General features: G+C 43.0%; 1 protein-coding gene across 1 annotated transcript; it reads left to right on the plus strand.

Annotated features, from left to right (window-relative positions):
- Positions 1 to 228: 228 nt before the first annotated feature.
- Positions 229 to 11,477, plus strand: rps6kb1a (ribosomal protein S6 kinase B1a). Its single transcript, XM_085364254.1, has 15 exons — positions 229 to 401; positions 1,403 to 1,446; positions 2,160 to 2,280; positions 5,194 to 5,262; positions 5,770 to 5,917; positions 6,010 to 6,067; positions 7,182 to 7,282; positions 7,444 to 7,534; positions 7,625 to 7,715; positions 7,834 to 7,941; positions 8,045 to 8,107; positions 8,191 to 8,268; positions 8,355 to 8,462; positions 9,471 to 9,583; positions 10,866 to 11,477. The coding sequence occupies exons 1-15, from the start codon at positions 330 to 332 to the stop codon at positions 11,128 to 11,130; spliced, it is 1,530 nt and encodes a 509-aa protein (XP_085220380.1). The 5' UTR covers positions 229 to 329; the 3' UTR covers positions 11,131 to 11,477.
- The last annotated feature ends 997 nt before the right edge of the window (positions 11,478 to 12,474 follow it).

Consider the following 12,474-nt stretch of genomic DNA (forward strand, 5'->3'; position numbering starts at 1 on the left):
TTCGTTCATTTATTTATTTTTCTTATTAGTGTGTGTTTGTTTGTTTATGTTGGCACATCTGACCACTTTCCCTCTTTCAGTTACTGGATTTATTTTCCTGATCTGCCGTTACTGGAACTCTTTCCTGATGTTTTCGTCCAGCCTGAGCAGAGTAGTGCCGCCGGCCGACGCTAGAGGCTCTTTTTGTTGCTGCTGTTCGATTCCTGTGTTGTTTTGGTTGGTGAGCCCATGCTTTCTGCTGTAGCCGGTTGTAACGGTGATGGCTCTCACATGAGGTGACGGATCGGGCCTGTGTTTTGTCATTTAACGCCAAGTAAGGTGTCGCGGCCATGGCCGCGGTTTTTGACATCGATTTGGATCAACCGGATGAGAATGTCTCTGACGAAGAATTTGAGGATGGGGTGAGTTGATGCTAACGCTAAGGCTAATGTCCCTGCTGTTAGCCAGTTAGCTAGAACTAAGCAGCTCCGAGGCCTAAGTTGCTAACACCGGTGCCCATGTATCCATTATCGGACACGTCATCTTTCACTCTTTTCCCGCGTATTAATGTGCTTTCACATACAACGTTAGCTACAATGAAATTAAACATTACAGTTACATTTTCTGGATTTTACTTAAAGTTTTGGACGATGGGTGGCTTAAGTTAAGGTGGCCAGCCCTCAAGTACAAGTAAGGTTATTCTTCAGTTGAAAGTGTACAAGCAGAGAAGATATCAACGCCAGAGGGTAAAGAAATCAAAAATAAGGTAAAATGTCAGGTTAGAAATAAAGCATAACGAAAGCTAAACAATAGCAATTGACGGTGTAGTAGCTAGGGCGTAAGGGGTTGTCCGATTATGGAGCTGTGAGCGGCAACGCTATTAATCGGTATTTTCGGAGGGATGCTCTTATTGCCGTGTAACTAGCTACATTAGCTGCACATGAATGCTATATCTGCGGTTTGTTAGCTACTTTAATTTAATCAGTAGTGTATCCCTTTCTGACCGTTTTTTAGAAAATAATAATAATACAAATAAATTATACTCCAGCCGACCAACAACAGGCTGAAATGCTACCGGTGCTAGCATCACTGCAGGTAAGAGGATCACACTTTTGCTAGCCTTCCCACCGCGGCGTAACGTTAACGCGAGGCTACGAGTCTGCTGTCGTCGCTGCGTTCCTGGTTATCAGTTTCGTTTAAAACTGATAGTGTTAGACATACAGCACGTCCCTGCTTAACTGTATTGGTTAGCCGTGAGGCTGTCCTAACTTTGAGTGAACTAGGCTAATAAAAATATATCGCTAGAAAATGAAAAGGTCTGTAATGTACCTCCGATTGATTCAGACTCCCTAGTAAAGAACAGTTCTCCCTCGCATTCCTGTGTGCCTAAATGTTGTGTCCCGGTGTCCCCTTTTGTTTCCAGGGGCAGCTCAGTGAGTACATGGAGCAGTGCAGTAGCTTTGATTTGTGAGTATAAGCGATGTTGTGATTCACTGTGTTTCGAAAAAGGGAACAAACCATTTTTCTTAATTGGATGCGTGGGAGTCAACATTTCAGGATCTGGGAAAAACCTAAATCCCGTCATAGCTGTTTTTAAATTGGTAAAAGAACTAACCAATTTTAAGCGAACTTGATTGTACTTCTGAGCCATAAGAAATTTGCAACTAAACTTAATGGAAAACTAACATACGTTATGTAGTGCCAGACCATAACAACCCTCTGTAGCAGGGTTGTTTTGTTTTCTAATGCTGGGTTGCCCATTAAAGTGAACTGAAACCTGGTAGCTTTGAGAGCCGTTCATGCATCCAGGTGGAGACCTGTGGTGCTGTGTGAAGCACCATTTAGCAGGTAAAACAATCATTGTAATCTGTGATAATCCTGTTTGGCTTCTTTGTTCTCACTTGGAAATATCTGAGGGATCTTTGTGTGGAAGTGCTTTAGCAGTGGGCACTGATCTCACTCAGCCAGTCCCCCCACCCCAAACAAAATACATAAAAATAAATAAATAAAATAAAACTAGCATCAGAAAAAGTCCAGCCATTACCCAATGTTGTCACGGTGCTCAAGTGTTTGTGGCACTCATCCTAAAATGCTAACAGTGTTGTGCAAAATATTCTGAACCTGTGTTTCATCTTTACTTTCTTATCTTCTTTATTTATTTTTTTTCTTTGTTTTGCCAGTAACATGGATGACTGTGAGAAGTTTGAAATTTCAGAGAACAGCGTGAACAAAGGAACAGAGCAGATCAGGCCCGAATGCTTTGAGCTGCTGAAAGTTTTGGGAAAAGGTGGCTATGGGAAGGTGAGGACTCAAGACTCTCAAATCGACATTTCTCTCTGACACGTTTTCCCTCCTCCTTTTATTGACCCCTCTTGACTTGAAAGTTAGGGTTTGAAAAGGCTTAACTTACATCTTCATATTCATATGCATTTGATGCAGCGTTAATTTAAAAACAAAAAAAACCCTTTGTTTTTAAAATCGTGTAAAATGCAACTTATATTTCTTAGCCTGGGACCTGGTGTCAGTATGTGTGGGAGGCATTGCAGATGTCTTGAAATTCCAGTGGGTGGAATGGGAAATTTGGCAATAGTTTACAGTGTCATTGTTGTTTATCAACAGCCCTCCAATTCCCACAAATATCTAGCAATATTTTTCCTGTGGTAGGAAGAAAGAAATCCTGTTTCACCTTTACCGTAAGCTCTTGAAGCAAAGAAGTAGAAGCCTTTCTTTGCATAGACATAAAGCATCAAAGTAATCCGTCTGCAGCTGCTTGTATCAAATCTTAGGACAAATGGAGATTTTAAAGATGAGTGCACATTGTAGGTTCTGCCTTATTTTTGTGGATGTAGAGCTCTGGAACTTCCCTGATGTTTCGTTGCTAAACTTGACAATGACAGAGCACATTAGTTATTTTGGAAACATTTTTCACTTAGCAAGCAGATGCATGACTTGCTCTGTCTGAAGTGGTTTTGACGGAGATGACAACAAAGTCATTTTCCGTAACTTGGGACTTACTTAGAATTATGAGATAACACAATCGTATTAAGAAAAAAGAAGAAGAAAAATGTAGCACATTGGCAGCTGTTTTGATATCGTCGTCATGTTGCATAATTTGGCAAAAGTTTCTCTGTATTTTTAACTGAGGGTCAGAACTCAAGCCTTTCCTTATACGAAGTAAGAACAGATGATTTTAGTCTTATTTTTTAAGAGTAAAGACAATGATTTTCAAATTCATACCTGAGCGATTGAATTTGTGTCTCGAATGTATAATTTTTCCAATTCAAAATATCTGGACCCCACAGCCAAAGGATAGGTGACGGTACATTCATCGTAGTTTTTGAAAAGGTGGTATTAAAAAGTCTTAAATAAGCTACAAAAGTCACATGCTTAAGCTATAGAGCAGGGCGATATGGCCAAAAATATTTATCACGATATATATTTGAAAATTTGCGATAACGATATAACCGACGATATAATTGATGCGAGACAAAATACAACTCCACAACATTACTAGCGCAAAAAGACAACCTTCCATTTATTTTCACTTAAACAAGAAGCTGGTTTTTATGTACATTAAAGCTTTATAAAAATGTAACAGTGCAAATGCAAATTCCTTGCTGAAAGTTTAACCAAAAGGCATTTCCAGTAGAAATGGGCTGACATATCCTGAGCATAACCATGTATAATATCCACTGAAGTTAAAAAGAGGTGCTTTGCAATATTAAACTGCAGTGTGCAGTACGCATTTTTCGGACCATAAGGTGCACGGGATTATAAGGCACATTAAGCGAAACAAAGCAGTCAGATAAATCAAACTTTATTAAACTCATTCTTCTTGCTTCCTCCACTTCTGTACCATTGATTCATTAATGTTGAATTCTCTGGCAGCTGCTCTATTCCCATGTTGCAGTATATTAATGACTAACCTCGTATTGTGGATGGATTATCTCAGTTGTTCTCCTGACTGAAGTTTGGTCCGTTTACAGCATCCTGCCATGCGATTGCATTTGTCTCTAACCATGAAGAACCTTCACGTTAACTTTTATAAGTGGAAAAGTGTTAGTGTTCGTCCTCCAGCTTCACTGTTTATGTTATGCTAACATAGCTGTGTCGCTAGCGATCACGTAGCACATCATTATATACCAGCTAGCCCAACTTCAGTAACCCTACAAACATCACTGCTGTTTAGTTTCCTGTCTTCATTTATGTTGGAAGTGATAGCAGAGCTGTACGTTTGAATTTTTTCAGAAATCTCTCAGTCAGAACATGCTATATCATGCTTAGGTAACTAGCGAAACTAGCGAGCTAACTTCCGCTAGCTTCCTGCTAACTTCTAACTCCGTTAAATGTAATAACTTTTGTTTTCATGGATGCCTGGAAGTTAAACTTTATAGTTACACCTGGTAAAGCAGCAATGCTGATCGTTTTATTAAAGATGAAAGAATTTAGACAGTTTTTAACTCTTAGTGATGCTGCAGTGTTGTTTGACCTGAAGAATACGGAGTTTAGGACCCAGATTACTCCCAGATTTAACAGCATCTTAGTCCGACAAATATGACAATAACAACGGCCGCTTGCATGTTCTGCAAAAAAATGTGCTTTGTTGTGTATCTGACGGACAAACACCAAACCAGTTCCACATCACGGAAGTTGCACCATTTTTACAAACCAATTCTGGTTCATCTGTTTCACTCAACAATCGGCCATGTGCGTATGAAAACAAAGGCACCGCGCATGCGCGTTTTACTCCCATTCTATCGCGATATTTCATTTTCCTATCGTTGCCTAACATTATACCGGTATTACCGTGAACGGTATAATATGGCCCAGCCCTATTAAGCAATAATGTTAGCTATAAAATCATCTTATATCTCTCTGGAAGCTGTCAGCCGAAGTTCAAGATATTCAAACTAACATATAGATACAGTCAGTAAGACCCAGAGGCAAGCATTGGCATTACGTTCACCTGCTCTCACTGCGCAGAGTGAGAGCAGCGTTTCATTATGGGCGTTATGACCTTAGCTCCATGCCAGAGTGCGAGGGAGTGCTGCACATATTTGATGTTACATTAAAAAAATCTGTGTTGTATCACTGCTGCTTGTCTTTCAGGAAATGCATTTCTTTCTTTGTGCGCTTTAGTCTTAGATAAAATTTGATGAACCTTGTAGCACTCCTCCTTAAATGTCTTTATACAAATGTAAATTATTTTTGCAGGTGTTCCAGGTTCGGAAGGTATCGGGTGCCACCTCTGGGAAGATATTTGCTATGAAGGTTTTAAAGAAGGTGAGTAAATCTGCTTGCATGTACTCGAGTCGGGTTCATTCGTAGAAACTGGCCCGTGTCTGAATACACAATCAGTCTGGTGTTGCAGAGTTGATGTCCGAGTTCTCCGTATCAATAGCTACGAGCCGGAGCAGGTGATCTGAATATGATATCCTCTTACGCTGAGCTACGAAGCCAGAAGGACAAACCAACCTAAAATAATGGCACCAGGCGTTTTTCTCATGACACCTCAGAGCTGCTGCTTCTGTTCAGCTTGCCTCCTCTCTGCTGTCGACACAGAGCTCATGTCTGGCTCTCCTTGAAAAACCAGCTCATATTCCCCGAAGCCTGAGGTTTCGCTTAATGACTGTTTATTAGCTTAATGAGACTTAGCTGTAGCTACCATCTTGGCGTCCCGGTTCCCGCTCTGCCTCTGCAGCTGATGTTTTAAAGGTTTCGTGCCAGCTAATGGGGTAAGATTTATTGCCCAAATAGTTTCACACCCCTGCACTGTGCTTTTCTGTCCAGGCCATGATTGTGCGTAACGCAAAGGACACCGCCCACACCAAAGCCGAGAGGAACATATTGGAGGAGGTTAAACATCCGTTCATTGTTGACCTGATCTATGCCTTCCAGACGGGGGGAAAGTTGTACCTCATCCTTGAGTATCTGAGCGGTGAGAAGGAATTCCCAGTCATTCTATCAGTGCAGCTCCTCATTCCCAGTGTGAATACATTTGAACGATGAGTTTTCGTATGTGGTAACTAGGCGGGGAGCTGTTCATGCAGCTGGAAAGAGAGGGAATCTTCATGGAGGACACAGCATGGTGAGTTGGTCTGTTGCTGGTAAAACCTCGATCATCTTCTTTTTTTGGTTGAGTTCAGTTTACTGCGCTCACAGTAAGCGCAGCTGCAAGCTTTCATTATCACGAACAAAGCCAGTGTCCAATGAAAACAGGGACAAATGTAAATATCATCCCTAAGAATCCTTACGTACCACGTGTGACAAACAAATACATCTGACATGTTGTGCACACACCGTACGCAAACATGAGTAGGTGGAAGTTGGCACTTATTAATATCCACTTTCACCAAAAACAGAGATGACCGTCTGAGTGACACCACTGAGAGGAACGTTATCTACATTCATACAATTTGTTGTTTTTGACCAGACGTGTGAAGTTGTGTGTTTTGTTTGTTGCACACACTAACTCCTGTGACTGTGATGTTTCACATTAGTCCTTCCTACCAGCTTGCTGAACAGATTGATTTGCTGCTTTATACAGTAGTTGCATCTTTACATTAACTTGCATGTTTGCATATTACATGATCAGCACCATGCATTTAGGATGTTAACCCACAGAAGAGGCATCTTAACACCCAGTGATGTGACTTTATGATTCACATTCAGTCAAAAACAGGTTCTCCAAAATATTTCTAGGAATACAACAAAGAGACAAACAGTAGCTGCTTGTGTTCTGATTGGAGCAGACGGACATATTTAAACTGGAGCCCCAAAAAGCATCACGAGGAAAAACAATCACATCGAGGAAATTGGCACATGGGGGAGTTTAAAGTTTGAGGAACTGACTTACGTGAAGGGAGGCACGTAGGTGACTCTGTCTCTCAGACACTGAGCTGGAACAGTAGGACTGTTCAGCTGGAGCAGGGACTGAATGCTTGCAGTATGAGTCCTTTTGTCTTATAAACACAGTCTGTAGATGGAGACTCCATGAACCAAAGTGCTGAACAAATAAGGGTTAGTAGTGTTCCTAGAATAATGAGAGACACTGAGTGCAGAAAGGCACAGGAGTGTAAACATTACATCATAACGTGGGCAAGAAATGTGCGTAAACATAGAAGAGTAACGAGGAAAAATGGATAGAAATGTCAATGCATTCGACTAAATATGGGACCTGCGTTGTGTTTTTCTGTTGACAGTTTCTACCTGGCCGAGATCTCAATGGCGCTGGGTCACCTGCACCAAAAAGGCATCATCTACAGGGACTTAAAACCTGAGAACATCATGCTCAATAACAACGGTACTGAAACACTAGGAGCTGCTTACTAAACGTCCGACCTAGATACATGTCCTTCACCAACTGAGATTTTCTTGCAAATATCTTCTGCTTGTTTTGCATTCAACTATTAAAACACAACCTTGAACCTTCTAACGTGTCCTCTGTACGCATCCACCTTCTAGGACACGTGAAGCTGACGGATTTCGGCCTATGCAAAGAGTCCATCCATGATGGAACAGTCACCCACACCTTCTGCGGCACTATCGAGTACATGTATGGCAAACAGTCTGATGATTTGCATACACATCAGCACATTCATGCCTCTGGTTTGACACGCCTTCTCCTCTGCCTCTTCTTCTTCAGGGCTCCAGAGATCCTGATGAGGAGTGGACATAATCGTGCTGTGGACTGGTGGAGTCTGGGAGCGCTCATGTACGACATGCTGACAGGAGCAGTAAGTACAAACCAGTCAACATCTTAATAACTAACTAATACAAGTAACCGGAACCGTTACTCACAGCGTCCTTATCGTGCTGCTCAGCTAATGTTTCCAATCTGCTGCTGTCCCTCAGCCTCCGTTCACCGGTGAAAACCGAAAGAAGACCATAGACAAAATCTTAAAATGTAAACTCAGCCTTCCACCTTACCTCACGCAAGAAGCCAGGGACCTTCTGAAAAAGGTGAGCTGTTAAAGCCTTGCTCCTCCCCACACGCTTCACACGCCTGTCTCGTTAAAAAGCACTGATCTGCTGTCAAAAATACGAATATTTATGTTTTTTCTAGTTGCTGAAGAGAAATGCCTCGTTGCGACTCGGGGGCGGTCCAGGAGATGCAGCTGAAGTCCAGGTAGGCATCGCTTTTCAGATGGAGCTTGAAAAATATGTTTTTAAAAAACCACGCAGACACAAAACGGCTGTCATGTTTCCTAGGCCCATACGTTCTTCCGCCTTATAAATTGGGACGAACTCCTTGCTCGCAAAGTAGAGCCTCCATTTAAACCATTTCTGGTGAGTTTGTCTTCCACACAGAGATGTCCTGTGTAATGTGGCCATGAAGGTCATTAACTAACCTGATTACTATTGTATTTTTACAGCAATCAGCTGATGATGTCAGCCAGTTTGATTCCAAGTTCACCAGTCAGACTCCAGTGGACAGCCCCGATGACTCCATGCTCAGTGAAAGTGCCAATCAAGTCTTCCTGGTGTGTAACTGGTGCCTCACTCACCGGCCACTTCATTAGTTACACCTTGCAAGTGTTAGTGAACCTTCTGAACTGACTGGTAACTCAACAAGGTGCCGGCCCACATTGACAGGATAGCATCACACAGCTGCTGCGTCCGTGATGCGACTCTCGTTTCGACACGTCCCAAAGTGCTCTGTTGGGTCGAGTCTGGCCAGCCTTCTCCGGCATTAGCAGAGAATGGCTGCTTACTGGATTATTTTCTGTTTTGGACCACTCTCTGTAAACTCTGGAGATGATGGTGTGGGAAAATCCCAGCAGATCAGCAGTTTCTCAGATATACTCGGACCAGCCCATCTGGCACCGGCAACCACATTCAGAGTCGCTTAAATCACCTTTCTGCCCCATTCTGAACCTCACACGTCATCTTGACCATGTGTATGAGTTTCGCGTGAATGAGCGAGTTGCTGCTCTGCCATTGGCTGATTAGTTATGTGCACTAATTAGCAGTTGGGACAGGTATACCTGACAGAGTGGTGGGTGAGCGTATAATAATGTTGCAGGGTAAGATCTATGAAAGACGACTCATAACCTGCGTGTCAGTGTTTTGTAGAGTTTCGTTCGGTCATCGTTTGTGGTCAGATGATGTGAGGTAGGAAAACGCTAAATATCTGGTGCAAAGCTGATGTTGCTAAACTTACGCAGAGTTTTTAATAGAAAACGGTGCACTGACTGTTTGTGTTGTCTGAAAACATGCAAACTCCAGCTAGTTCTGGACATACTGGGTTTTTTTCGTGTTATGTTTTTGTTCCCTTTTCGACAAGTGGGTCTTACGAGAACCAGTTAATGCGTCCCATCTGGTTTAATCCTGTTGGTTTTCCTGGAAGCTTCACTCACTTTTCCACCGCATTGCATGATATGGTTTACTCAGCATTTCATTGCTCATCATCAGCTGTGGGTTGTTTTTGGAAAGATGGTCTTTGAAGTGGGCTGAGATCTTTCTGTTTTTGTCCTCCACCCCTTCCCCAGGGTTTCACATATGTAGCCCCATCTGTGCTTGAAAACGTCAAAGAGAAGTTCTCCTTTGAGCCAAAGGTCCGCTCGCCGCGAAAGTTCCCGGGAAGCCCGAGAACACCTGTGAGGTAACGGCATGTTGTTTTTCTCTGCAGATCTGTCCGATTTCACTGGTCATTTAAAAAATTTCCCAAAACAAGTCTTCATCCTGATGACTCACTCGCTGACCTTGTGAATAGCTTAAATTTTCTTGGCTAACAGTAAGGCATATAAAGTCATTAAAGCTTAAATGAATTGAATAAAAACATGGATAGGGAAGGTGAGGGGTGTTTTGGAGTTTTGGGGGTAATTGTACGCATCCCTTGTACGCAAGGTTTCATGAATAAGAACATTAAATAAAAAAACAACCTCAGATGAACAACAACACAAAATAATTTGAAGCCAGAATGCAGAATCAGTGGACGGTACTCCCTTACTGCTCCCATTAAAACAGTAATAACCCAGATGCTGCTGATCAAATGCAGTTGACTGATCATCAGTTGAGCACCACCATAAAGGCAGATGTTTTGGCTGGTCTTGAGCATTAATGTGTGTGTTAACACAGTGCCAAGGAGGAACAGTTGCTGCTGCCCATGAGTTTGGAGAGGGTCACAAGACCATTTCCAAATAATTTCAAGTGAATCGTTTTACTGTGGGAACGATTATTCCCAAGCAGGAAATGTTCAGCACAACTGTCATTGTACCCAGGAAAGCCACGTCAGTCCGTGCACTCCCTAAGAGCCACATCTCAGACTCGACAGGGAAAGTTCATAATAGTACAATTAGAAAAAGGCAAAGGTTGCAAGGACAAGGCTCTTTTCTCTAAAGAAGAACACGGCAGCACGGCTTAGATTGCAAAGTCGTATCTGTACACGCCACAAAACCTCTGGAACAATGTTCCAAAATGAAGATGTCTGGCAATAACGCCATAAACCACCGGCCGAGCGTGGTGGTAGAGGGATAATGATCTGGGCTCGTTTTGCAGCAAATGTGGAACTCCTGTGTACCAAAGTATCCTTGAGCCAAATATGCAGCTTTCTATCTGACAGCTAAAGCTTGGCCTAAATGGATCCTTTCATAGGACACATCAGGGAACCTACATCCAAGTGTCTCAAAAAGAAAACACTAAATGTGGTTTAATGACCCGGTCAAAGTCCAGACCTCTGACTGAAGAGAGCTGGAAGTCTTACTGAACCGAAGCAACGTTGTTGTTGTGTTGTTTATTCTCAGGTTGTATTTAAATAAACAAGTTTTCTTCGTAAGTCCTGGTGTGTGATGGTGTGCTTTGGTGTACTTTTTCACGACTGTAGCCGTGTGGTGCACATAACAGCCTTTGAGCCTAATCAAAGTATGTCATATCTTCTTCCTCAGTCCGGTGAAGTTTGCAGGGGGGGGCAACTGGCACCGGGGACCTTTGATGACTGGCAGCCCATCTCTGCTTTCACCCAGCAGCTCGATGGACCAGCCCATGGAGGTTTCAGCAGTGGAGCAAATGGACACGAGCGGCAGCGGCTTCACCGAGGCTTCTGCGCCGCTTCCCATCAGGCACCCTTCAGGCATCAGTGTAGGGCCCTACAAGAAGCAGGCGTACCCCATGAACTCCAAGCGGCCCGAACACCTACGAATGAACCTATGACGCTCGGCTCGCCTATGAACGCCGGCCCTCTTTGAGTGTCCCTTCCTTTTCCTTTTGTCCTTTCAAAGAGACTTGTAGGATTTCTTTTTTTACTTTGACTGACGCTGTCAACGCCGATCACCAGCTCTTCCAGCAGCGCCTTCCCCTCCTTAACCGCCTGAAACCTCCTGACTTAGCCTGGGCCTTTTTTTTTTTTGTAACTCGCCACAGCTAATCAGCAGTTTATAAATTAGCAGAGCGGTGTGAGAGGTGCTCTTCGACAAACTCTGTTCGAACGTGTGCTGAAAAACGCCAGCTGACGAGTGGGCTCAGGTGATTGAGATGTACTCAACTGGCATTACTGTAGGATTTACTGGTGCTCTTTTATCTTCGAGTCTAGGGTAACGTTACTTGTAGTGTTTACGGCGAGTCTACTCCATCACAGTGAGAAAAGGATCTCTAATAAGGAGCGTTTGTTTCTTCCTCATCGTGACATTTTATCTGAACAGTCACTCTGTGAAATTTCGGATCGCGCTGTCAGTCAGTGGATTTATTGGATCATAGTTTCACAGGGTTAGGTCCTTTATATTTAAAGGACAGAGTCAGATCGCCTTCGTCACTAGAGCTGAGAGCAGGTGAAGAGCGCGCCTGAAGGAAAGCAGCTATAAAAAGACAAGTGAAATTTCAGCCAAGTGCATCACTTCCACCACAGTCGATACCAAATGCTGGCACTGCTTTGTGTGACTGGAAGGCTTCCTGCGGGACGCCGATCCAGAAACACTGATCGTTTTCTTTGTGTTGAATGTAAACAGACTCCAAAAGCCTTTGTGTGTCACTTAAATCTCCTGCTCTTATTTTTTAACTCATGCAGTCTCATTGCCACTGGCATGGTTGGAAACCAACAAGCATGTTGACCCAAAATACTCTGAGCCAGATTGGTATCACTGCCTTTTTTACTGACATGGGCTGCATTCATGTCTAAGGTACTGTGAGTGTGCTTTTTGTGCATTGTAACATGGCTTTAAGCGTAAGGGCGTATTAACACACACCTGTGTGAATAGACCATCTATTAAGAGTGCGATGTTTGGGATGTTTGTGCGACGTAAAGCTGCTAGATGAGCCTTTGGAGTCAAGCCATTGAACCCTGTCATCCTAAAAATGACCAAAGGTCGGATTCAGATTCCCATAATGCTAATGAAAGCTAAACGAGTGACTTCTGTTGTTGTTTTTGAAATTGTTCCCTGCAATCCACAAATGCTGACTGTAATGTTTGGCCAAAACGAGCTGAAGCTTTGGGGATTTTTCTGGTAATCATAAAAATGAAAACACGGGAAGTTTGCGCCTTTTTCTACAAATGAACTGTGT

The sequence above is a fragment of the Diplotaxodon limnothrissa genome, linkage group LG10 (assembly GCF_057381915.1).
Source record: "Diplotaxodon limnothrissa isolate DT_005_m linkage group LG10, D_limnothrissa_male_GT1.1, whole genome shotgun sequence".
Lineage (NCBI taxonomy): Eukaryota > Metazoa > Chordata > Actinopteri > Cichliformes > Cichlidae > Diplotaxodon > Diplotaxodon limnothrissa.

Coding starts and splice junctions, on each gene's coding strand:
- rps6kb1a (XM_085364254.1), top strand. CDS start 330: ATGGCCGCGGTTTTTGACATCGATTTGGATCAACCGGATGAGAATGTC. Junction 402..1,402: donor ACGAAGAATTTGAGGATGGG/GTGAGTTGATGC, acceptor TTTTGTTTCCAG/GGGCAGCTCAGTGAGTACAT. Junction 2,281..5,193: donor GAAAAGGTGGCTATGGGAAG/GTGAGGACTCAA, acceptor TTATTTTTGCAG/GTGTTCCAGGTTCGGAAGGT.